At 42.4% G+C, this 27,111-nt stretch overlaps 2 protein-coding genes across 3 annotated transcripts in view; both read left to right on the forward strand.

Annotated features, from left to right (window-relative positions):
- LOC142398549 (CYFIP-related Rac1 interactor B-like) overlaps window positions 1-14,763 on the forward strand; it is a 31,020-nt gene extending 16,257 nt beyond the window's left edge. Inside the window, exons 2-11 of one of the 2 annotated variants that reach the window (XM_075482590.1) lie at window positions 5,255-5,328; window positions 7,557-7,678; window positions 8,770-8,875; window positions 10,098-10,234; window positions 10,321-10,398; window positions 10,544-10,660; window positions 11,086-11,165; window positions 11,248-11,374; window positions 11,452-11,522; window positions 13,734-14,761. In XM_075482590.1, the coding sequence (XP_075338705.1) occupies window positions 5,256-5,328; window positions 7,557-7,678; window positions 8,770-8,875; window positions 10,098-10,234; window positions 10,321-10,398; window positions 10,544-10,660; window positions 11,086-11,165; window positions 11,248-11,374; window positions 11,452-11,522; window positions 13,734-13,803 (981 nt within the window). In that variant the 5' untranslated portion in view covers window position 5,255 and the 3' untranslated portion in view covers window positions 13,804-14,761. Of the gene's footprint in view, window positions 1-5,254; window positions 5,329-7,556; window positions 7,679-8,769; window positions 8,876-10,097; window positions 10,235-10,320; window positions 10,399-10,543; window positions 10,661-11,085; window positions 11,166-11,247; window positions 11,375-11,451; window positions 11,523-13,733 lie in introns of both variants that reach the window. The other variant, XM_075482591.1, reaches the window with a different exon arrangement.
- A 6,272-nt stretch (window positions 14,764-21,035) lies between these two features.
- The window catches only part of LOC142398492 (uncharacterized), a 43,976-nt gene continuing 37,900 nt past the window's right edge, over window positions 21,036-27,111 (forward strand). Inside the window, exons 1-2 of the mRNA XM_075482504.1 lie at window positions 21,036-21,137; window positions 22,422-22,528. Coding sequence (XP_075338619.1) covers window positions 22,435-22,528 — 94 coding nt within the window. The 5' untranslated portion in view covers window positions 21,036-21,137; window positions 22,422-22,434. The remainder of the gene's footprint in view (window positions 21,138-22,421; window positions 22,529-27,111) is intronic.

Raw genomic sequence — 27,111 nt, forward strand, 5'->3', positions numbered from 1 at the left:
AACTGGGCACCTGATGGCTTCTTTGGTCTTTCACCATGATGATGATCCATGATGACTCCACATTATTACCTTTGCTTTTCCCATTAACACCTTTCAAAGCCTCCTCTGAACACTGAAGTCACGGTTCAGCCCAGTTAGGGATAAGTACCCGCTGAGCTGCATCTTTATGGGACCAGCAGCTGGTCCAGGTGTGTTCGCAGATACCTTAGCTCAGCTTTAACACAACACGTTCAGTTAAAAACGCTTCTGTCTTTCTGCTGTTCTGGTTCGATATGAAGAGAATTCGTCTTTAAATGTAAAAATAACCAAAGAAAAGCAAAAACGTTTCTAAAAATAGAAAATCTGCTTTAATTTTCAGCCTTATTCTTTAAACTTTGTGTTAATACACCAAATGATTTACTTTATGATTTAATTTATCATTTAATTCATTTATTAATTCATTTATTAATTTATTTATTTCTATGATTATTCTTTTGTTTCTTTATTTAAACACAAAAACACGAGATAACACATTAAAATCATGAAAAAAGTTTAACAAAAGCTTAAATCTGTAATTTATTCATTAGTTCAAACCTTTTTTTTAACAGATATGAGTCCAAATAAATGATTTTTACAGACCAACTTCATTATATTTAGAACCAGAAGTAGAATCTGAAACATCAGCACTCAGTAAAATTCACTCAAATGTAAATTAAATGAATATTTCTGCTTTAATTTTAAACTTTATTCTTTAAACTTTGTGCGAATACCCCAAATAATTTACTTTACGATTTAATTTATCATTAATTAATTTATTAATGAATTTATTTCTACATTTATTCTTTTGTTTCTTTATTTAAACAACATTTATTTAACACAATATGTTTAGTTAAAAACACTTCTTTCTTTCTGCTGTTCTGGTTCGATATGAAGAGAATTCGTCTTTAAATGTAAAAATAACCAAAAAAAAGCAAAAAAGCTTCTAAAAATAGAAAATCTGTTATTTTCAAACATGGAACTCCGACAGAAAACCAGCTGCAACAGGTTTACTTTAAGTAAGAAGGTGAAAGTTCCCTCAGCAACATTTCCCTTTAGCTTTATCTTAAAGCTCCCAGGTGTTACGGCCGTCAGAACCCGGTTAAGCTGCAGTCACAGGAAACACACTTTTTAAAAAACCACAAAAACAAGTGTGAATCCGGCATGTTTCCATAGATGGTTTGAAAGTGAATGAACAGCTGTGTGGGGTCACCAGAGGGGGCGCTGTTTGCTATGTTAGTGACTGTAGTTCAGTAGAAGAAGAAGTTCCAACAGGAACAAACAGCAGCTGTGGTGGACATCTCTGGGAGGTTAAATTATATTTGGGAAGACGCCATCAGACCGCAAGGGGAAGGTCAGTCAGTGGGGTCACATGGCCCTGAAAGGATCGGATTATTGGCTAAATTACAATCAGACTGAGTTATTAAGTGCATGTAAACACCTTAATCTGACTAAGAACTGGATCGGATTGGATTATTGGCTAAATTCCAATCAGACTGAGTTATTAAGTGCATGTAGACACCTTAATCTGACTAAGAACTGGATCGGATTGGATTATTGGCTAAATTACAATCAGACTGAGTTATTAAGTGCATGTAGACACCTTAATCTGACTAAGAACTGGATCGGATCGGATTCAGACCCCGAGATAACTGGGTTGAAAGTCACTCTAAACCTGCTTGTAGACGCTGAAGCACGTGGTGAATCAGACTTTGCGTTCTGCGCATGCTCTAGATGTTTTCCCGGGGTCGTGACCCGGAAGTCAAAGGAGACGATATTCCTGTTGTTGTCGCCGTCAGAAAGAAACAAACAACGCGATGGAGAATGCTCCGTTGGGCATCGAGTTTGTGCAACAAGCAGCTCATCACAGAGCAAATGTAGAGGGACGGGGCCTGCTGGGGTCGGCCAGCTTTAAAGCTCCTTCACTTCCACAGCGAGTGTGGAGCTCTGAGAGTAAAAACAGATGTTTTGTGAAAATGGTTGATTGATTGTTCACCTCATCCTGACTGAAAGCGATTGATAAAAAGTGATCAGAAAGCTACTTTTCCATCAGCCTGTCCTGATGTCGCTCCGTCCAGCGATGAAGCCGACCTCTTATACAATCGCCCGCTCTGTCACTATCTGGACGACATTTCGCGGCGGCGTCCCGCCCCCTAAATGCTTCTTATTGGTTGAAATGAACACGCTGCTTCCTGTTGACAAGCTAGTTAGCAACAGGTCAGCATCACTCAGGGAATAATGGAGGAGGAGAAGCTGATCTTTACCGTGGAACAGCAGCCGATGGTTTATGACCCCAAACACCCATAAAAGATCTGAGCCGAAGGGAGCCGGAGAACTCGGTGTTTCAAGTGAACCAATAGAATCACTCCTGAAAAATTCGTCACGCTGCATGTCAGGACACCCTCGTGAAATTTCGTCGTCGTATCGCGTTACTTTCGCTCGCTTTCAGTCAGGATGGGGTGTCACAGTGAACGATGGCGACCGAGAGAGAAAGACTTGTTGGAGTCGGAGCTTGTTGATGTTGAAATGCAAATAATTTGGACCAAATGTTGACCGGCACACAGAAAACTCCACAGATGGGGACTCGAGTCACTGTGACTTGGACTTGAGTCGCTGTTTTGATGACTTGTGACTTGACTTGACAAAAAATAAAAGACTTGAGACTCGACTCGGACTTGGAAGTTAAAGACTCGGCACTTGACTTGACTTGAGACACGATGACTTGAATGACTTGAGTGTTTTTCAGTTCATGTTTTCAGTTTGAATATAAAATTTATAAATTAATTTAAATAATAACATCGATTACCCGGTAGGAGCGCAGGCCAATCAGCCATGCCCTCTCTACATACCTTAGTGTTTATTGGAGAGAATAAACTCATAAAAGCACAGTGCAAGACATGCGGCATCAACATCTCAGACAGCCAGACGACAACTTTCAACTTTGTTCGTCATTTGAAGATCCATTCTGACCAGTAAGTGCTGTCAAATTAGCTAATATTATCCTGTTAGCCTAGTCGGTAGTTAGCTAACGTTAGCTTGATATGATACGGGGTGGACAGGTTGGACACATTGGTCAATGATGTTTACTGACAGTTACTTATATCTTTGTGTTTTCACTTTATTAAGATCAGATTCTGCAGGTAAAACTGCAATAATAAGGTGAGTCGCCCAAGAAAAAATTACTTGGGACTTGCACATGTGTGACTTGGTCCCATCTTTGGTTAACTGTTTCAGAAATGGCGGTGTTGTTGTTCTGAGAGGAAGGAGCTAAACCGGAAAAGTGATTCCTGGAAATGATGTTGTTAGCCGACCAATCACAGCCCTTGCGGTCTCCGCGAGTCTCCATCTCCTCGACGGATAGATGGATAGGAATGTTGGCCGACGAACGCAAGAGACGGAGAGCATCCGTTGACGGAGAGGGCTCTCCGTAGGCGACCATAAATCAGGCTTTAGATGACTGGTTAAACAGCCTTTTAAAGCACAAAGCCTCCCTGTTCGAAGAGAGAAATCACAGCAGCACTTGTTCTAAAAGGAAAGTGGTTGAAATAAACCTTCAGCTTCAGTCACAAGCCCTACCTCTGTGACGGTTTCCATTTGAATTCCATTTAAATGGTCTTTTTCCCATTTGTCTCGGTACCTAACTTACCGCACTTACTCTAGCACTAGTTCTGCTCTTAGCTGTTTGGTTTTGGAAGGAAATGCACTTATGATTTCTTCCCACCGATGTGGAACACACGTATTCTAAGTCGCTTTGGATAAAAGCGTCTGAAGAAAGACCGTAATGTAATGAATTCATAGAAACATCAAGTTGCACCATCTCTGAACCATAATGCAGAAATAATTCGGCTATTAAAGGATAAGACCGTTTTTTTGACATTGGGCCCTTGATTTCACATTATAACATGATGTTCTACTCACCCCTGCTTGTTGTTGGTCATTTGGAGCTGTTCCGAAGATATTCGAGAGGCGTCTGGCTGCTCTTGAGATATTCGGCCATGAAACGGTTTCCTATGGGCAACGTTATACAGGCACAAACTATGCTGTTTATAATTTATTAATTACTGTACACTAGCACTGATAACGTGGAGGTGCGTCGCTTACTTAAAAAAATCCGGGTTACTAATTTTGAATTTTAGCCGAATGAATAAATAGGCAGCAGGTCTGTGGGCTGCCTGTGGCAGTAGCACGATGAGGACGTCAGTAACACCCACTTTACGACAAAAATTCAAAATTACAGTAACCCGGATTTTTTTAAGTAAGCGACGCACCTCCACGTTATCAGTGCTAGTGTAGAGTAATTAATAAATTATAAACAGCATAGTTTGTGCCTGTATAACGTTGCCTATAGGAAACCGTTTCATGGCCGAATATCTCAAGAGAGCAGCCAGACGCCTCTCGAATATCTTCGGAACAGCTCCAAATTACCAACAACAAGCAGGGGTGAGTGGAACATCATGTTATAATGTGAAATCAAGGGCCCAATGTCAAAAAAACGGTCTTATCCTTTAAAGGCTCTTCTCTTTAAAACTCTCTTTCACTTCCTGAATCTATAAATGGCCGACGGTATCTTAGTTTTCACAGCTCAGAGCTGTGAAAACTAAAGCTGGGCATACACTGTGCGATTTTTGGCCCGATGTCGACAAGATTTTCACTCGTGCGACTATTTTGGAGATCGGGCCGAGTTTTGGCTCAATCGTGCGTCTCGCATCGTGTAGTATACACAAGCCCTCCCGACCACCTCCCGATCGATCGGATGAAAATCAAACTTGTTTGAAATCCTGGTCGCCCCTCATCAGGCTCTCGCACAGTTGAAGCAGTTGCACGAGCCGATTGACCTCATCCTGTCACACTACGCATGCGCAAACATAGGTACGGAAGAGAAAATTGTCAACAGAAGAAGAAGAAGACAACAGAACAGCATGGCAGCGACCGGCGACCGAGTCCGACGTGTCGTGTAGTGTGAGCAGCCAGATCGCATCAGACCGTCGGGTCGTACAGTGTGAGAACAGGAATCGTGAGCTGTGACGTTTTAACCCCTGTGATTCACTCGTACAGTATGAGCAGCAGCTGAATACCGCGATTGAAAAAATCGCACAGTGTATGCCCAGCTTAACCGTGTGTAAACTTTGTGTAAACTGTGTGAAAACTGTGTGTTAACTGTGCGTAAACCGTGTGTTAACTGTGTGTAAACCGTGTGTAAACTTTGTTAAAACTAACTGTGTATAAACTGTGTTGGCAGCATGGGGAACCTGATCAAGGTGTTGACCAGAGACATCGACAACAACGCTGGAAACTTCTTCCTGGACTTTGAGAGTAAGAAACTGACACAGTCTTAAAGCTTCTGCAGAAAGTTCTGTCCACGTAGAAATGGCTGCATTATGTCACATTATACACACGAATGATGACCAGAGGTGGGTAGAGCAGCCAAAAAGTTACTTCAGAATAATATGACTCAAGTAAAAGTAAAAAGTATTCATCCAAATAATTACTTAAAGAGTAAAAAAGTGCTTGATAAAAAAAACTACTCGAGTACTGAGTAACTGTTGAGTAACGTCTGATTTATTTGTTAACACAAGCATTCAATCAGACAGACAAAAATACTAAATAATCATCTTTAGGCAAATTAGAGTTCATCAAATTGATAAAATAAATTAAAATGAATTAATTAATTACAAAATAGCTTAAATTAAAATAATCCAGGTAAATTCAAGAACTTCAATGAAAAATAAAAGAGACTTAGGAAATGTTTAAAACATATGTAACCCATATGTAACCTAAAAAACAAACATTCACCTATCCATGGGGGGCAAAACGAGTTTAGGAAACTTACCGCTACATGTTTCCTCAAGTTAGATGTTGAGTTTCTGCTGAAATGTGCGTTTGTTTTGGTTGACACAGAAGACACATAATGTAGCTGCTGTTTCTCACTCTTTGTAAGGTAAACATGCTTTCAGTATGAGGCCTCGTCTGCGTCTTCATTTCCCACCGTTGGTTCTGACATTTTTCATCTGTTTCTTTGTTTGTTTGCTACGACTGCTAATGCTAAAGCTAACCCGTCCCGCCGCTGAGATCGAGTACGGTCACGTGACCAGACTGCACGGCTGCGTCTGATTGGTGGAACACAGCCAGGTGGTAGAGCCTTTGGCGGAAGTCTCTCTCTCTGTCAGAATAAAACATTAAAATGAGGCGTACGCGGGGGATAAAAATAATGAGGCGTAGAATACCAAAGAGGTAAGAAGAAAAGTAACCAGCTCATTGTAGCCTAATGTAGCGGAGTAAGAGGACAGTTTCTGCTGCACACATCTACTCAAGGAAAAGGAAAAAGTATAGAGATTTAAAACTACTCCTAGAAGTATAATGTTTACCAAAACTTACTCAAGTAAATGTAACTCATTACTACCCACCTCTGACGATGACCCAGCAGAGGTGTGTGGTGCTGCGTTTCTCTGCAGGCTCGTCCTGTAAATGGAAGGATTCCTGCTGAGCATCCATGTTGAGACAAACCAACACGTTTGCTCCTTATCTCTAAAGTTTCCCTTCAGATTGTTTTGTAGTGAAGTCAGCGGCTCTCTGAGGTCGCACCTTCATTATTTTTGGATATTTTCAGGATTTTAAAAGGTTTAAACTAGGGCTGGGCAACGATTAAAATGTTTAATCTAATTAATCACATGATTTCCCTGATTAATCACGATTAATCGCATTTGTACGCAGAATCCAAAAATGAATCCAAAAGTAGCGTATAGCTTTTAGCATTTAGCTTTATTTTAAATGTGCTGCCATATGAATGAAAGTGCCATAACATTTGTTGTGCAAACACACTTTTAACATCAGCATCTTTCTGTAGTTTTTATGTAGAAGCCTCGCTCCACTGTCTGTTTCCTTGAATGACTTGCTGCTATCAGTTGTGTGTTTTGCCTTTAAGTGATATTTTAGACAGGAACTACTACGCTGAGAAGACAATTCAACTTGGCAGTGTTTACAGATGACTTTGGTTCTGTCGACTCCGCCGTCTGGAAGAACTTTAACATGAAAATGGCCGAGTAAAAGTTCCGTACCCTTCTCCATGTTTGGTGGATCCGCCGATTACTTTCTTTTCCTGTTCCACAGCAGCAGACTTTTACAAAATAAAAGCCTGTGAGCAACAGACTTTTACAAAATAAAAGCCTGTGAGCAACAGACTTTAACAAAATAAAAGCCTGTGAGCAACAGACTTTTACAAAATAAAAGCCTGTGAGCAACAGACTTTTACAAAATAAAAGCCTGTGAGCAACAGACTTTTACAAAATAAAAGCCTGTGAGCAACAGACTTTAACAAAATAAAAGCCTGTGAGCAACAGACTTTTACAAAATAATAACTGGATAATAACGAGTTAACTTGATAATAACTGGATGATAACGAGTTAACTCGCCCAGCCCGAGTTGGAACTCATGGCTGGGCGTGAAGCCAGACGAGCTGAAGCTCCTCGGACGCCTGTGATGATGCTGATAACTCCTGCTGACGCAGCAGCTCGGAGCTTCACCCTCGCTCGTTGTGTTTTCAGACGCGCAGCCTTCGCAGTCGGAGACGGCCGTGTGGGAGAAGGTGAACCAGGTGCTGACGGAGGCCCGGGTCATCCTGGACGACCTGCAGGCGTACAGAGGAGCAGGAGAGGAGATACGACAGGTGACGCTGAGCTGAACGCGCAGTTCAAAAGACTTTCCGTCACTGGTGGTAAAACTTAAAGCTGTTTATGATCCGTCCGTCCGGCTTTGAGGAGTCTGTGCGGTTTCCAGGTTTATCCCATCAGGCGTCAGGTCCTCCAGCAGGTGCATTCAAGTGTCCCGAAGCAGCACCAAAGGAGTTAAATCTGTTCTGACCACTTCCACATTTCTGTGGATTCAGGGCAGAGGAAGTCATCCTTTCTGAGAGAAACAACAGAATGATGCTGCGGAGCGTCTGAGGAGGCATTTGTTGATAATCACTGAAAAACAGCAGCCAATGAAAGGAGTTCTGCTCGTTATTTTTCTATATCTCAGCGCAGCTCGCTGAGCGCAGAGAAAGGTTAAACTTCCTGTCTGTTCCCGACTGTCGAGTCCACCTCGACTTTCCCTTTGAACAAAATTTTGCTTCCTTAAGAACTCAAACATTGCAGAAAAAGTCTACAAAAGTGAAAACTTTAGAGGAAAAGTTGCCAAATATGATGTCTAAACATCAGTGAACCTGTTCATCTGTCAGCGAACCATAAATGTGACAGATGTCAGCAGGAAGTTACGGGAACAGCCACAAGAGGGCAGTAAAAGCAGCCGTACTGAACTGCAGTCAGACTGCAGCTGTAATAAATAAAGGTGCAGTTCATGAAGGTTCAAGTGTTTTAAAACCTTTAACTGGATTATTGATCCAGTTACATCCTCTTCTGGCTGTTTTAGTGACAAAGCATCATCCTTTCCAGCGAGGATTTAAACTCTGGCTTCAATATATATATATATATATATATATATATATATATATATATATGTATATGTGTGTGCTTAGGTCCTTTTACTATTATGATGGGGACTGAAACTTATGGGGACTTTCCGTAAACATGACGAAGGCAGTTTTGTCTCCATGGGAACAAAATTTATTTTGAAGGTTCAGACTTAGTTCTAAGGTCAGGGACAGAATTTATTATAGTTAGATTTAGAGGGGGGGTTAGGGAACACACTGTGTCAACGGAGCGATCCCATTGGTCTATAGCCTGACGTGTGTGTGTGTGTGTGTGTGTGTGTGCGCAGGCCATCCAGAGTCCTGGTGAGGAGGGCGTTCAGGAAAAGGCCTGGGCCGCTGTGGTTCCTCTGGTCGGGAAACTCAAAACTTTCTACGAGTTCTCCCAGAAGCTGGGTAAGACTCACTCACTCAGTCCATCAAAAATATTATGAACGAGCTTTTATCAAGTTTACTAATTACTTTGCAGACAGAAAAACAGGAAGCATTAAAGCAGACAGATTGAACTCCAGCATTAGAAAGATGAAAAAGAGTAATCGTATCTATTCTGAATTATAACAGTTTAGCAATGATTCTGAAAGGTTTTTAAAATATAATCATATTATAATAATAATAATAATATTCCCAGCTCATTAATGCACGAGTAACTATGATAATCAAGCAGTCGCTACAAAGAGGGGGATGATACACAGCAGCTACATCCTTAAACCTGCATCCTAATCACTCAGTGGGGTCACATGGCACTGAAAGGATCGGATTATTGGCTAAATTCCAATCAGACTGAGTTATTAAGTGCATGTAGACACCTTAATCTGACTACGAACTGGATCGGATTATTGGCTAAATCACAATCAGACTGAGTTTTTAAGTGCATGTAGACACCTTAATCTGACTAAGAACTGGATCGGATGGGATTCAGACCCCGAGATAACTGGGTTGAAAGTCACTCTAAACCTGCTTGTAGACGCTGAAGCACGTGGTGAATCAGACTTTGCGTTCTGCGCATGCTCCAGATGTTTTCCCGGGGTCGTGACCCGGAAGTCAAAGGAGACGATATTCCTGTTGTTGTCGCCGTCAGAAACAAACAAACAACGCGATGGAGAATGCTCCGTTGGGCATCGAGTTTGTGCAACAAGCAGCTCATCACAGACCAAATGTAGAGGGACGTAGCTTCATCTGGCTCTGCGTTCTCCATCTTTCTCCAATGCCTGAGTTTGTTGTTGTTGTTGGTGGTGAAGAGGTCAACAGGAAGTGGCTCTATTAGCAACAGCTGGAATGGGTACAGCGCCACCTATCATACCGGGGTATGACACGCCTTGTGCCTCTGATCCCATTCATTCACCGCCATATATCCAAGGAGAATTACCCTTTAATAACTCAGTCTGATTGTAATTTAGCCAATAATCTGATCCTTTCAGAGCCATGTGACCCCACTGAGTGTAAATGCTCCAGAGGCTTTGATGCTGTATTAACATGAGGGGGATGCTCTTCCAGCCTCTTACCAGGCGGGTTGATGGGATCTTTTCTGCAGACATTATTGTCCTCACACACAGGCTGAAACTCCTCCAGAACAGTCTTTCTGCATTTCTCAGTTACTGACAGCTGTGTGTGCCCTCAGAGTCCAGCCTGCGCTGCCTGCTGGACATCCTCACCAGCTCCAGCTCCACTCCCACTCAGCACCTGGAGCAGAAGCAGGCGCTGGCTCGCCAGTTCGCCCACATCATGCACTTCACGCTGCGCTTCGACGAGCTCAAGGTCAGCCCACGGTTCCGTCCTCGCTGCTCCTCCACCTCGCTGCTCCATGCTCATCTTTCCTCTGTGATGTCTTTATTCCCCTTCAGATGACCAACCCCGCCATCCAGAACGACTTCAGCTACTACCGCCGGACCATCAGCCGCATGCGGATCAACAACCTGTCTGTAAGGCGCACGCACAAGCTCGAAAAGTGCACGTACACGTGTTTGCAAAGAGGAAAAGTTGTTAGAAGAAAGTAAAAAGCAGCTTTATCCCACAGAGCTCCACCTTTATTCGCTCTGATTCCATAGCAACCGTTTTATTTTCCAGTCCGACTCGGGCAGCGAGGTCAACAACGAGCTGGCCAATCGGATGTCTCTGTTCTACGCCAGCGCCACGCCCATGCTGAAGACGCTGAGCGATGCCACGTCGAAGTTCGTCTCAGATGTGAGTTTTATTTTCCAGTTTGGTGTCGGGGGAAGTTTTCAGATCCTTTACTTCAGCAAAAACACGAAAAACACAGAAAAGTCATGAAGTTTGATCAGGAAATCGTAAGTAAAAGTAAAAAAACTAAAAAACTGTTAGTTTAAAACGTACCTTTATGTTTTCATAGTAAGAAACTATTAGTTTAACACTGAATATATCTGTTTTTTATTATTATTGTTGTTGAAAAAGTAAGAAAGCAGCCTTTTTGCTGCATGTTACAGGTATGTTACATTATGGATGCAGTTAGACTTTCAGACTGTAGGGGGCAGCAGAATCAACGCCTTCTGCATGTCAGACACAGTCGGAGGATGGAAATAACATTTCTTATCTTGTTATAAATATAGACCAGGGTGCTTTGAATGAAACTTTATTGTCCCGGTGTTCAGAACCCAGATGTGCCGATTGAAAACACAACAGACTGTCTGAGCACGATGGCCTGCGTGTGCAAAGTGATGCTGGAAACACCGTGAGTCCCGCAGTGTCCGTGAACACATCACCACCCTCTGTACAGTCAGCTTGTAACCCTCATCATGTTTTTATGTGATCAGGGAGTATCGCAGCCGCTTCACCAGCGAGGAGACGGTGTTGTTCTGCCTCCGTGTGATGGTCGGCGTGATCATCCTCTACGACCACGTTCACCCGGCCGGAGCTTTCGTTAAGACCTCCAACATAGATGTGAGAAAAGCAACAGACACAGAAGCTCACGTTTCATGTCTGGGATGAATTATCTGCATGTTCTTTGTCTCTTTCAGATGAAAGGCTGCATCAGAGTGCTGAAGGAGCAGCCGCCCAGCAGCGTGGAGGGTTTACTCAACGCTCTCAGGTGAGCCGACGCCACAAACCGAGGCCGTTCCTCCGTCACCTGGTGTGGTGCGGCTCGTTTTTTGGTTTTCCTGAGTCGGTAATACAGCGAGGACACAAATTGGACATGGAATTGTCTCAGAGTCCTCCGACCAATACAAGAATTTAAGCCTTAAACACGACCCAGAACCCAGCAAGCCTTACAGGAGAAATCTGACTCATACAGTGCACAGTGAAAATGAGTACACCCCTGTTGAAAAGTAACATTTTGAACAATAATTTAATACACACACAAGTTATTCCCAAAATGTGCATAGAGTAAGTTTAATACAACATCTGTTCAGCTTACAACAGAAAAGAAAGGTCAATAATATAACTTAAATGACATATTTGTCCATTTTTGTGAAATTATGCTGGTGCAAAAGTGAGTACACCCCTATGTTAAAGTCCCTGAGAATGGGCCGTGTTGGCCCGAAATGTCATGAAATGAAAAGGCATTAAAAGGGAGGTCATCGTTGTGCGTTTCATCCTTGCCTTACATTGAAATTTTACATTTTGAGTCTGCACCAGGCTAAAAGAGACGTGTGTGAGATTTGACTGAAATCCTATGGAGAGTATCATGATCTGCTTCAGTAGTCACAGTACATGTTGACAAGCATGTTTCTTTTGGTGAAATTCAGCTTCCTACTGTTGATGGCATCCATACAGCCCCAAACCATGTCACTCCCACTACTATGCTTGACTTTCAGCATGGGGCACTTTTCTTTGTACAAATCACTTTTTACCACCACACAGGCTTGACACCATCGAAGCAAATTTGTTTATCATTGTCTCATCAGAGACAAACAAACTGAGGATATGGATTGCTGGAACCATGTCCTGTGATCTGATGACACCAAGATGAACAAATTTGCTTCGATGGTGTCAAGCCTGTGTGGTGGTAAAAAGTGATTTGTACAAAGAAAAGTGCCCCATGCTTAAAGTCAAGCATAGTAGTGGGAGTGACATGGTTTGGGGCTGTATGGATGCCATCAACAGTAGGAAGCTGAATTTCACCAAAAGAAACATGCTTGTCAACATGTACTGTGACTACTGAAGCAGATCATGATACTCTCCATAGGATTTCAGTCAAATCTCACACACGTCTCTTTTAGCCTGGTGCAGACTCAAAATGTAACATTTCAATGTAAGGCAAGGATGAAACGCACAACGATGACCTCCCTTTTAATGCCTTTTCATTTCATGACATTTCGGGCCAACACGGCCCATTCTCAGGGACTTTAACATAGGGGTGTACTCACCTTTGCACCAGCATCATTTCACAAAAATGGACAAATATGTAATTTAAGTTATATTATTGACCTTTCTTTTCTGTTGTAAGCTGAACAGATGTTGTATTAAACTTACTCTATGCACGTTTTGGGAATAACTTGTGTGTGTATTAAAATATTGTTCAAAATGTTACTTTTCAACAGGGGTGTACTCATTTTCACTGTGCACTGTACGAGTGTTTGCAGATCTGAGGGTTGGATGGGACACCGGGCTTTGGACTATGATGCTCGCAGCTTTTTGGTCACTGCGAGTCGCCATGGTTACTGAGACTCCACATGAGTAGCATCAGGAGTACAGGAAGTACGATATGCACTAAACTAACGTTACGAAACCGTTTCACTGTAACATTTACAGTGTTTGTACCTTCTTGGGCTTTGATAGGCTGTAGAGACTTTCTTTCTGGGAGAGTTTAGACCAAAACGTGGATAAATCAGAACTCCCTCAGTTGGGTTAGAAAGCTACCCTTCTTCCCCTTGAAGCCGGGAATATATTTGCTTTTAATTCTGGATAAGCGTGTTGGTCATGGCTGCTTCACATGTCCCGTGTTTGTTTGGAGCGTCGTTTGTGCACGTATTTGCAGCATGTTGGTGACCGATAGGGGCGGCGAAGAGTCAGATTTAACCAGATGTTGGGGCGGCAGCGGGAAAAATGATGGGAAGTTTGGAAGCCTTTAGAGAAAGTTGCATTTATCCCCATCTTTACGATGGAGTCAGAGTTACATGGAAATATGTGGAGCTGCTGTGTCATCACCAGGACAACCTCAAGAGTTTGAATTTCCTGGTTACGTAGAATAATAAAAACGTGGAAAACAAAATGGCGACCACCAGCCGTAAGCTCGTGGAATGAAGCCTGGAGACAAATAAAAGTCCTCTAACAGTAAACCTGTCCTTGGTCCCCGCAGGTACACGACCAGACATCTGAACGACGAGACTACCTCCAAGCAGATCAAAAACATGCTGCAGCAGAACTGAGAGCTTCTGCAGAACCCAAAGGGAACAATTCAGGGAGACAAAAGTGTTCTGGTCCGAATTTCACGACAACTACTGAACAATCCTTCAGCTTCTTTTTGTGGTTGTTTTTTTATTGTCATTTAGAAAATAAGATGTTTTTTGTTGCTGTTTTAAAGGAGCAGATAAAGGTCGCGCCCCGTTATCAGGATGCTGTCGGATCGATTTTTACAACCTTTGCTTCGTACTTTTTCTTTTTTTTTTGCTCGTTACAAATGTTCAAAATGTGGCACATAGTAGCACCTCTGCAGCTTAAAGGACTCTTTTTATCCCATTAAAGTAGGCGATTTAAAGTGATGGTGTAGGTACCAGATCGGCTCGGGTTCCGTCGTCGTCTGATTACGTCACACAATATGGCTGCACGCTAGCCTGGGAAATCCCATGCTGCTTTGCGCTCGATTTCATTCTCACTGCAAAGTCAGCCTGGAAACCACCGCCCTTATTTTTGCCAGAGTTTGGGAACCAATCACAGAACGGGGGGGCAGCAAGACGATGACGACGTCTATGCGCTACACCGAAGCTTGTAGAGCGTTAATCCAACATGACAGCGGACACAACGTTACCGTTCGATGCAGCCTTAGAAAGTGTTTCGGAGTAGATTCACCCTAGGGTCATTTGAACCGTGACATCCAGCCAAGTAGCCCACCCGAAGTTTTTCCGATATTGGCTGAACATCAGCTGAGTTACAGAGTTATCCCGAATAGCTTCGTACAAGCGCTAACGGACCCTGGCAGTATCTCCAAAATTACCACACTAAAATCACATGTCATGACACCAAACTTCTACAGTAGTACAAATATGGTCTGTACTCACAAAACGATGCATTTGGAAGTTTGATCATAGTCCAGGAGTTTATTATTATTATCAACACAAGCCTGATAGCTTCTCTGCAGCTAAAGCTGCGTCGACGTCACTTCAGAGAGCTGGGAGCTTCAAAGTAAGATGAGGGTTGATCTACTACTGTAGACAACAAAGCAAGGCTGCTCAATTTCTCCATTGATAAAATAAATTCACAACTCTACAACATAAAAATTCATGTAGAATATAGCATTTAGGCCTACTTTGTTGTTAATTTAAGTAGCTTAGAGCGCAAGTTTACTTTTATTTTCCTTTTTTTTCTTCTTCCTCGTCGAATTTCTGTCGTCATCTGGTATAAGTGTTACAATTGGCTATTAATCGCACGCAAAGCAGCATGGGAAGAACCTGACGTCATTTGATAGACATTCGTAGCGCCCAATAAACGGCTCTAGGCATTCGTAAACCACGCCTCAAATACGAGAAAATGCACACCTAGTTCCCAGACCACCATCTCATCGAGATTGTGGACGCGTCAGCCAGGCTAGCTGCACGCTGGAATGGGAGTACATTGTGATTGGCTGTAGTAGCCATAGTAACCGTAACTAGGCGCTGTGCGTCGGAGAGTTTTTTTTCTCGGTCTTTCGGTGATAGGCAGCAGCTATGGAGAGCTTTTATGAAGAAATTAAATATTTCCTCGAAAATAATATATATATAATAATATAATTGTATATATGTATATATATATATATATATATATATATATATTATTTTCGAGGAAATAATATATATGTGTGTGTGTATACATACATAAAGTCTAAGTAAATAAGACGAATACACAAACTGAAAAATTAGCTTAAAGAAATGGCATCTATCTCTCTGTCGAAGTCGAACGCAACGTAGTTTGTCCGAGCCAATCACAATGTACTCCCATTCCAGCGTGCAGCCATATTGTGTGACGACGTAATCAGACGACGACGGAACCCGAGCCGATCTGGTACCTACACCGGCATCGTCTCACCGACCCGGTTTCTGTTGGGAACGATACGAGATGATGAGAAAACGTGTGCAAACGCAGTCCTTTAAATGGAAAGTTCTCATTCCAGTGTCTTTTATCAGAATTGGCTTCAAAGATAAAACGTCTCAGTTCTCCGTGTGCGACGGATTTATGAGACACAAACTGACACGAGTGCAGCCGTCCGATCTTTAAATGCAGAGCTGCTGAGGTTAGTTTGGCTTCCTGAGTTAGAAACTCACCTGTTAGGGAGGAGGGGGGGTAATAAGTTTAGGAGTTTATTAAAGAATAATAATTCAGAGATAATTCAGCAGAACGATGTGCTGAGATACTCTGGATCAGTTCCCTGTAGGCCTGTGAGAATAAAGAGCTGGGACCACCTGTTGGAAATCGGCTGAAACTGACAGGAAACAACCGTTTCTTTAGTTAAAAGGGAACTGGGCTGCCTGGAATGATCTAAAACCTGAAAGATGATCAGAAGAAAAGCGGTCCTGGATGTGAATAATGTGGTACTGATTTAAGGGAACTCTCAGACCTGACTGGAAGCTTTTACGTCTGCTTTGTGTGTAAATGGTGCCGTTTCAGGGATTGTTTGGCATTAATTGTTAAGGTTGATGGACGTGTCCGGCAAATAAAGTTTTTACGTTTTTAATTAAAAAAAAGTATTGAACTCGATTTATTTAGAAAGAAACTCTGGGTTCTTTCTGAAAAGTTTTTCACATTGTTTATTTACACTGTATTAAAGATGTTTTTCATCAAAAGATAACACAATAGATCATGCTGACACACACACACACACACACGTATATATATATATATATATGTATATAACAAGGTATACACACACACACACACACACATATATATTAGGAGAAGTATGTGGTTTCGAACACAGCCATATGCTCAATTTTCCCTCTTTCAACCACGTAAGACAATATCCTATTCTGCCTATTTACTAAACTACCTTAGGCATTATAAATGGGTAAAATGTGGGTAGGCTAGTTTGAAAAGCCTCCCTCAATCAGGGGAATAACTTATCAGACCATATCAGGGACTCTTAATTTAAGATTTTTGACTTTTTATTTTGTAATATTCCCTCTTGCAGAAGTATTTATTGACTGTGCTGCAGTAAGATTAAAACATGTTCAGTACCTGGACTGACATATTGTTCATTATTTTGTTGCATACTGTGGTTTTTAGTAATATTGCCTCTTGTTAAAGGCTGACTTGATTATGTTTGATGAGCTACAGAAGGAGGAATTGAAAAGCTCAATGGCTGAACTCAAAAGTGTTTGTATTTGCTTGGACAGCCTGTAGCTCTGTTAAACCTGTTGAGGTTCGTGCACATGTGAATAAATGTTCTTATACATCCAGTACAGCCTCATTTTCTGTATACAGTAAGGCAGTGTTGGTGGTGGGGTTCTGGCTGGGGGCCTGGGCCCCCATACAGCTGTATGCCCAGCAACGCCCCTGCTTCAATCTCCATCTGAATCAACTGTAAAGGCGGCAGGTGGTGCAGGGTGCAGTGTGCTGTAGCAGCCGCTAGGTGGCAGCAGAGTTCAGGCTGAATCTGCTCTACTTCCAGATCTCTGACGGGCCAACCCAGCTGAGCTTTGGACCAGAAACTCGGTGCAACAGCTGAATTCCCCAAAGCTTCCAGGTGGTCGAGTGAATGAATAAAAATGTAATTATTCAGAAATTCTGGAATAAAATGGGTGCAGAAGATGAATTAACTATTTAATTTCCAGGGTTTTAGAAACCGTGCAGAGCGCTGTACACTCCTGATCTCCGCCCAGATGAGTGACACCCCCTACAAGTTCTGCAGGGCCTGATTCTGCAAAAAGAAGTCCATAAGGTCGTTAGCACTGTCCAGCTCTTGCCAGGAGGTGCTGCTCGGTCCCGAGCGGCGCCAGAAGTCCCCGACCAGCTCCCAGAAGGCTGCATAGTCCGCCGCGTCCATGGTTGGTGAAATCCTTCTAACGGTTATGGGGGTGGCAGGACACGGATGCGGACTCCAGAGGTGTAAAGCAAACTTGGTTTATTCAAAAACAAGGTTAAGAAAAGGCGCGGCTGAGCCGGGTGACAAAACTAAGCTGTGGGACAAAAAACAAAACAAAAGACTTGACATGACATGATTCATGAATGCATTAGCTTAGATGTGGCGTGGCATGAGGGGTGAAAAACAGAGAGGATTTCACAAACCTAATGAGGAAACCTGGAACCTAAACACTGAACTGGGAGTGATTGGTGAAAGAGTGCAGCTGGGGACGATGACTACAGGTGCTGTGAGTGAAACTAATGAGCAGAACATGGGGACTGAGGGAAAAACCAACTAAACATGAACTCAAAAATCAAGACATGAAACAATCTAAAACATAGAACTCAAAACATGACCCCCCCTCAAGGGATGGATCCCAGACAACCCAAAAAGAGGGTGGGAGGGAGGGGCTTAAAGCTGGGGGTCCTTGGGCTGTGGTTCTATGGGTTCTAGTTCTGTGGACGCTATGGGCGCTAGCTCTGTGGGCTCTGGCGTTAGCTTTAGCTCTCTGGGCTTTAGCTCTCTGGGGGCTAGCTCTGTGGGCTCTGGCGTTAGCTTTAGCTCTCTGGGGGCTAGCTCTGGCTCTGGTTCTATAGGCGCTAGCTCTGTGGGCTCTGCCGTTAGCTCTGGCTCTGGCTCTGGCTCTGGCTCTGGCTCTGGCTCTGGCTTTAGCTCTGGCTCTGGCTCTCTGGTCTATAGGCGCTAGCTCTGGCTCTCTGGGGGCTAGCTCTGTGGACGCAATGGGCGGTAGCTCTGTGGACTCATGACACATGAAACAACCTAAAACATAGAACTAAAAACTAGGAAAACCCCATGAACGTGACACCAAGTGCAGACTGAAGTGGGTTTATTCATTCAAACATCTGACCTTTCTATGATGGTGTTAACAGACGGCTGCAGCCTCAACAAGGTGACAAGTTTCAGCTTCAATGGACAAAAACATGTTGTAAACATGTTTTACTGAGTCTAAGTGAAGAAACATGGTTGTTTTAATCCAGCTTTAACAGCCTGAGTTGCTTTAGTCTGCTTGTCAGGAAGAGCCACATTCCAGCCAGGGTGGAGGGACGAAGCAAACTGAAGCTAGTCTGTAAACACACCAAACCACACAGTTTTTAAAACTATCTAACCCATTATCTTTATTTGATTAGCAGTTCTTTCTTCATGTTTTCCCCACGTATGCATGGGTTCTCTCCGGCTTCTTCCCACTAGGGGTGTAACGGTATGAAAATTTAACCTCACGGTTATAGTGACCAAAATTATCACGGTTTTCGGTATTGTCGCGGTATTTTTAAAAGTGTGTTCAATCTGTTCAGAAAGCACTGATAGGCCTACACAAGCTGAAAAAAAGTGCAACAGTGTCCGATAAGCATGCATGTCAGACCAGCTGGCGTCGGATCGCGGGGTTATGGGAATTGATGCAGAAATACGTTCGTTGACATGAGCACGCATTCTGATTCTGATTCAATACCGGCTTTTGAACTATTTCCGAATCTGATATTACTGTGGTCTGCCCCGAGTGGAGTCCTCCGCTATCATGCGTCTGCACAGTTTCAGACTGCGAATGTTGTTGTGTTTATTTTAAAAGAAATGCAGCGTTACAGAGCGAAATACAGGCTAACAGGGTGAAATACAGTCTTACAGGGCAAAACACAGGTGAATTTGGGCGATTTTGAATTATTTTTCCGTCTGAAAGTTACAATTCCGTTTCAAAGGGTACATTCCACGATTTCCATCTGTTTTCCGTTATCGCGGAAAATCGTTGGCTCTACACATGCAAAGAGATACTGTAGCCTACAACTGTATGATAAACGCAACTCAAATGTGCACCCGTCTAGCTCTGAGGCTAACGTTAAAGATGTGTCCCGATTAGCTCCACGCTAACACCACTGAACGAACATGTGCCGTAGGCATCTGTTTAGATTATTGACACGTTATTAAAAAGTTAGACAGACGGATCATTGCATTCTGCTTCAACCCGATGTCCCCACACCATGCATTTATTTATGCATTTGAGCTGAAACGTTAAAGTTAACTTACCTTGCATTGGCTATACAGTTGTGGGTGATGAGCAAGGAGATTTGACGTATTGCCACCTTTAGCGGAAACTTTTTTCCTGCATGTTCTGCAGACAGGATAACCATCTTCTATCAACTGTCCCCCGGCATTCTTATAAAAACCAAAATATGCCCATACTTCGGATCTAGTCCTCTTAGAGGGCTGATAAATGTCCTGACTGAGTGCTGTCATCTACACCTTCGGCCATGATTCCAACTTCAAGAAATGCACGTTGTAGGCTGCGCAGTGAGCATGCGCGACAAATTAAGAACTCGGATGAGGCTGGGAAGGATTAAACTCACGGTTTTCATACCGTGTTATTGACCGTGATATTAATGGTATTTGAAATGAACGCGGCAATTGTTATCGTCAACACTTTTTATCGTGGTTTACCGTCATAACGATAACCGATACAAGTGTTGGGGAAGATGATACTTAGATAAATTGATTGTGCAGTTCAGGATTTCATTTGTAGTTCATTTATATGTATTAAATAATAGAATTATCAATACAAATTTACACAGAGTAATTATTCCGTGAATTCATTTTTTTTTTAAAAAGAAAAACAAACATTTACATTTTCCCCTGGAGCCAAGGTGTGGCAAGGAGTGAGTGTGAGCGTGTGTCTCTGTGAGAGACTGGCAACCTGTCCAGGTGTACTCTGCCTCTCGCCCAATGACGCCTGGGATAGGCTCCACCCCCCCGCGGCCCTGAATGGGATTAAACGGGTTTGGAGGGTATTACTACTCATGTATTATATAAATTAAAGTAAAACAAAAGTTGTGTTCACAGTGATATACTGGGTGGGACAATTAACAGCTGTTGTTGTTGTTGTTGTTGTTGTTGTTGTTGTTGTTGTTGTTGTTGATGTTGTTGTTTTCCAGGTTTGGGAGGAGTCATGTGGTCAGCTGACATTTAAGAGTTAGAAGCAAACTTTGGTTAAAACCTCCAGGTTTGGGGTGGTATGTGGCGTAGTGGGTTAAGCAGGCGCCCCATGTACAGAGGCTATAGTCCTCGCTGCAGCTGGCCCCGGTTCAAGTCCCGCATCGGACGTCCCTGTGCTGCATGTTGCTGCATGTCTCTCCCCCCTGCTTCCTGTCTCTCTCCATTGTCTTACCCAATAAAGGCACAAAAAGCCCCAAAAAATACTTTAAAAATAACAAAACTCCAGGTTTAAGTTCACAGATACTGAGCAGGGTGTGTTTACGGTTTGTTCGTCTAATCTATCATCGCAGCCGCTGGAATTTGATCGGTCTTGTTTTTCCAAACGTCCCACCCTTTATAAGAAACCGTCTGACTGCCTTCTGTACAGCCTTCAGTCGATGAACAGGCGTTTATCTGAGAGAATTAAAAGACTGAAACCGTGTAAAGCCCTCAGAGGATCCCTCAGCTACTGTAAGTAACTCATCATATTTGCTTTATTTTAAGTCTCGGGACAACATATCAGCCGTTCAGATATTTCTATCACTTTTATTTTATTTTATTTTATTTTTCTTAAACTGTCCCCGTAAATGGATCTAAATGATCTTTTAGAAACTTCTCTTTGGAATGGAGGTGGATGATTTCAAAGTTACGACAAAGAAAATGCTCTTCCTGTTCTTCTCATTTTAACAATAACAGGGTTTGCAGGGGTGGAGCAGTGATTTTAAATGTGGGGGGGTGTTCCAGGGGGAGCACATGAGCGCCACATCAAGCTCATAGACACGACGCTGAAATTGGCATCCGATTCGCAAATTAAATGGATGGGCATAAAGGGCCATTTCACTGCATTTTTGCATTTTGTTCGCCCTAAACTGGGTCCTGTATGGAAGCTACAATAGTTAGACTGCTCAAATCTGGGTGGAATTATTCTAAAGAGGGTTCAGAGTCTTTAAAACACATTGTATGTTGGTGCACTATGACGGAGGGCAAACCGTTAATATAATACATCCATGGGGCAAACGGGTTTACCTTTGGAAAATGTGGGGGGGATGAAATCATCTTGCTGTAAAAGTGAGGGTGTCGAAACACCCCCATCCCCCACGGGTGCGACGCCCATGAGGGTTTGTATTATCCGTACACAGACTTTAAGGAATACCCTGCTGTATTCACATTTTAATGCAAACAATACTGTGTTTAAATTTAACACCATTTAGAATTAGCAAGATATGTATAATATAATAATATGTATCTGTTAGATCAAGGAGCAGATTTAATAAAGTTTCAGGGAGAAAGATATTATTAATATTTAGGTTGTAATCCATGAAAGATGCGTATTTGTAACAAACTCCAGAAGAAATATGAGCTAAGTCTGCTGTAGTGAGGAAACTAAACCAAATTTATTTGCTTTAACTCGGTTAGGAGCAGCAGATCCTGTAAGTTTATGCAACTTGTGTTTGCATGTGTTGTTATTTGTTAGTCTGTCAGGTCAAACAACATGCAGAATCATTTTCTGAGAGAGTCTTTAGTTACTTTATAAGAAAGAGAGATACTGCTGTGAAGGGAAAGAATGGCATTCATGATGTGCGTGTCAGGTTGTAAATGATCCGAGTCACTTCCTGGTTGTCTCAATGTCTTGTGTTGGCAAGTAACCAACTTTAAAAAAGTGTTGTAAGATGATGTATTTCAGATCAAACCGTGACAGGATGCTCTTTAAACCAAGTTAAACTACATTTCTTTTTGATTGTTGGGCTTGTCCAGTTCAGACTGAGTGATGGACCCTGGTGGTACGATGGAGATAGCGACGCTCGGCCGGCCTTTCGCCCTTGGCATGCTGTACGACTGCCGCAAAGACTCACTCGTCCCTGGTAAGAAGTCCCACACAAATTCAATCGGTGCATCAGAACCATTTATGTCTGAGAGGAAGTCCTTAAGTTTTACAGTTGCATTTGAAAGTTTGCAAATAATTAAAAAAATTCGATATTACTGTATTACTGTCTTTAATGTCGGGTGTGTTTCCAGAGCCACTAAAAACAGCTGTGATCAAACCTCTGCTGAAAAAGGACAATCTTGACAAGACACAAATGAACAACTACAGGCCTATCTCAAATCTCCCATTTTTAAGTAAGATCATTGAAAAAGCGGTTTTTCAACAGCTTAATTAATTTTTAAAACAAAATAACTGCTATGACACCTTCCAGTCAGGTTTTAGACGGCACCACAGCACTGAGACTGCTCTGACCAAACTGTTTAATTACATATGTCTGAATACAGATGCTGGAAAAATGTCAGTCTTAGTTTTACTGGATCTCAGTGCTGCATTTGATTGACCATATTCAGCAATATGTTACTCAAACGACTGGAGAACTGGGCGGGTCTTTCCGGAACTGTACTAAATTGGTTCAAAACATACTTAGAGAACAGGAAGTACTTTGTGTCAAAAGGTAACTTTACATCTGAGCACACAAGAGTCACATGTGGAGTTCCCCAAGCTTCCATCCTGGGACCTCTTCTGTTTAACATCTACATGCTCCCACTGGCACAGATTATAAAAAACAACAGAATAAATTACCATAGCTATGCAGATGACACGCAGATATATATTTCTATGCCACCAGGAGACCGAGGCCCTGTACAGGCTCGTGGTAAATGCATTGAGGAGATTAATGACTGGATGTGCCACAACTTTCTCCAGCTAAACAAAAACAAAACAAACAAAAAAAAAGAGGTAATTGTCTTTGGAGCCAAAGAGAAACGATTACAGGTCACCACAGAACTTCAATCTATACACCTAGAAACTACCAACCAGGCCAGAAATCTGGGTGTAGTGATGGACTCAGACCTAAATTTGGAAAAACACATTAAGGCAGTAACAAAGTCAGCCTACTATCACCTTAAGAATATATCAAGGTTAAAGGATCTGATGTGTCAGCAGGACCTGGAAAAACTAGTCCATGCATTCATCTTCAGTAGGCTTGATTACTGTAACAGCATCTTTACAGGTCTACCTAAAAAGTCCGTTAGACACCTGCAGCTTATTCAGAACTCTGCTGCTCGAGTCCTCACTGAGACCAAAGAACTGGACCCCATCAGTCCAGCTCTGAGGTCTTTACACCGGCTGCCTGTCCATCAGAGGATAGACTTTAAAGTTCTGATGCTGTTCTATAAAGCTCTGAATGGTCCAGGACCAGAATGCATCAGTGACCTCCTGACCCAGTATGAACCCTCCAGAACCCTCAGCTCATCTGGATCCGGTCTTCTATCAGTTCCCAGAGTCAGAACCAGACATGGAGAAGCTGCATTCAGCTTCTATGCTCCACATGTCTGGAACAAACTCCCAGAAAGCCTCAGATCAGCTGGAACACTCAGTGTGTTTAAGTCCAGGTTGAAGACACACCTATTTTCAGCTGCGTTTGAATAAAGCTCAAAACTTAATCACATTTTAACTCCTGATTTTATCTATTGTTCTTATTTCTTTCTTTTTTGTTTAAATTTTAAATCATGCTTTTTATTTCTCTGTAAAGCACTTTGAATTGCCTTGTAGTTGAATTGTGCTGTACAAATAAACTTGCCTTGCCTATGGATATGAGTTTTTTTGAGATCCTCAGCAAATGGGAAGTCGATGTTTATCAAGCTGGAAGAGATTCTGATACCATCTCTAAAAAGTTGGACAAAAATCCAGTCATCATCAACTTTATTTCCAGACTCAGGGTCCATTTTCAAAAATCAAAACACAGTACATAGACAATACATAAAGACAAACAGAAACACACTTATAAAAGACACTTGTAACAGTGTTTCCACATGTATGACTGGTATCGCACCGCACTAAGCGCAGGATTTGACAGTAGCATAATAATTTGATTCCATGAACCATCCAATCTACAGATGAAACTATACATTAAAATCCTCAACAATGCATGGAATGTGTTGACCCCTACACCACAAAACAATTCGCTTGCACTGCTCCACCTGGGCTTCTTAAGCAGAATGCGCAGCCCATCATTATATGCGACTTGAAGTTTCTGCAGGCTACCCTTTTTATACTTAGCCCACAGGGGGGCAGTATACAGGGGGGTGCAGTATGCCTTGAACAGGCTAATTTTAACACTATCAGTGCACCAGTGAAACTTTCTTACCAGCATGTTAGCTTGTGCATATAACATGCGGCGCTGCCTGAAGATGTCATCATCATCACACATTTTATCAGTAATTATATGTCCCAAATACTTTGTTTTGTTATTTCCAGGTAAAGCCTGCCCCGCCAAATAAAAAGAAGGAAAAGTGAGATCCTTGTCCCCCTTACTTTTACATATAAGCACAACACTTTTCTTGCAGTTGTATTTAACATCAAAAGTCAATCCATAATTGGAACAAACATGTAGCATTTCTTGCAGCCCAGTACTGCTGGGGGAGAAGATGACTAGATCATCGGCATACATGAGATGGTTTAGCAGTGCATTCCCAACCATGCATCCTGTCCTACAGGGCCTCAGTTGCTCAGACAGGTCATTCATATAAATATCAAAAAGAGCGGGAGAGAGTAATCCACCCTGTCTGACCCCATTTCCCACCTCAAATGGTGTAGAGAGCACCTCCCCCCATTTGACCTGCATGGTCTGGTTGGCATACCAGTATGACAGGATCCTAATTATACTGTTGGGGACACCCCTCTGTCTGAGTTTTAAAAAGAATTTACAATGATTTATTCTGTCAAATGCCTCAGACGCATCAATAAAACAAATTAAAATGGAGGAATTCTGTGTTCTGTACATCTCCACCATCTCCTTAAGAGCAAAAATACATTGATCAGTGCCATGCTTCGGCTTAAAGCCAAACTGATTATCTGTAGTGCTAATAGAGCTATCAAGTCTATCAACCAAAATTATTTCCAGGACCTTGGATAACACACTGGCTAGTGCAATAGGCCTATAGTTATCCAAGCTCCCCACCTTGCCCGCCTTGTCCTTAATAACAGGCACCAGTGTAACAGACAACATAGTATGAGGCAAAATACCATGAATCATAAGCCCTGTAAAGCATATTGCTAGAAGAGTTGCAGCTCTTGGGCTAGCAAGCTTGAGGTGCTCAACAGTGATCATATCCTGACCACTAGCTTTGTTATCAGCTAGCTGTGTGATAGCGTGCTGGACCTCCCTACATGTAATTCCCACAGTGTCACTATTAGCAATATTGTCAACCATGTATACATCACTTTTAACACAGTTAAACAGTTCAGAGTAGTGTTGCTTCCACAACTCCACTATATTGCTGGCCCCAGACACCCCTTCAATGGAACATGGCAGTGGTGTATTGACCCGGTTTATATTCTTCACCTCCTTCCAGAAACCATTGACGTCTTTACCAAGAAGTTTCTCAGCCATAGCGTCTGCTCTCATTGCTTGCTCATGCTTACTGATATATCGAATTGCATATTTATACCTCGCATTAGTATACTTTTTGTGGTCCAAGGGCGGCCCGTGTCTGGGCCTACCTGCCAGAACCCAGGCCTTGTATGCATTTTTGGCTTCTGCATGAAATGCACTCACATACTTATTCCACCCTGGCTTACTGTTCTGTCTTTTATTAGAACAAGTAAAGAAAGGCCTACTGGCTTCATACAGTGCTCTAGTAATGGAATTATACATACTACACAAGTCTTCTCTATGTGAGCTATCATTACAGTTTACATTATAACACAGGATTGCTACTCCCAAGAGGTAATTAGTGACCCCAATGGCTGGTACATTATTGTTGTTGGACGGCTCTTTGCCAACCCGGTAATTCTGGTGAACTTGTATGCACCAAACTGCAGTACGACAGTAACTTTTTCGAAAAACTATTCCTGACAATACCAAAAATTGATAATGGATATCTCATAATAGGAGGAGACTTTAACCTCGTACTGGATGTCAACCTTGACAGGTCATCAACCAACCCCCACAATCTTACCAGGTCAGCAGGAGTTGTGAAAGACTTTATGGGTCAGTGTGGCCTTTCAGATATCTGGAGGTTTAATTTTCCCCACGCCAGAGCTTATTCCTTCTTTTCAAACGCGCATCACACTTACACCCGTATAGATTATTTTTTACTTGACAACAGGCTGTTACCCAAGGTTAGAATGTGTTCAAATACTAGTATTGTAATATCAGATAATGGCGCCATCTCCTTTGATTTGGACCTCCCAAACCGCCCTCCCTCCAATAGGATTTGGAGGCTCAACCCCCTACTGCTATCAGATGAGAAATTTGTAGAATTCATTTCATCCCAAATTGACTTTTTTTCTGGAGACAAATACGTCCCCAGAGATTACACATGCGACACTATGGGAGACTCTTAAAGTATACATTCGAGGACAAATCATAAGCCCTTTTTCCATCAGATTCTGTAGCGAATTAAAAGTTATATCGCATTACTTTGTTGCGATATAAGATGCGTTCGGTTGGTTTTC

This window comes from Odontesthes bonariensis, chromosome 14 (assembly GCF_027942865.1).
Source record: "Odontesthes bonariensis isolate fOdoBon6 chromosome 14, fOdoBon6.hap1, whole genome shotgun sequence".
Classification (NCBI taxonomy): Eukaryota; Metazoa; Chordata; class Actinopteri; order Atheriniformes; family Atherinopsidae; genus Odontesthes; species Odontesthes bonariensis.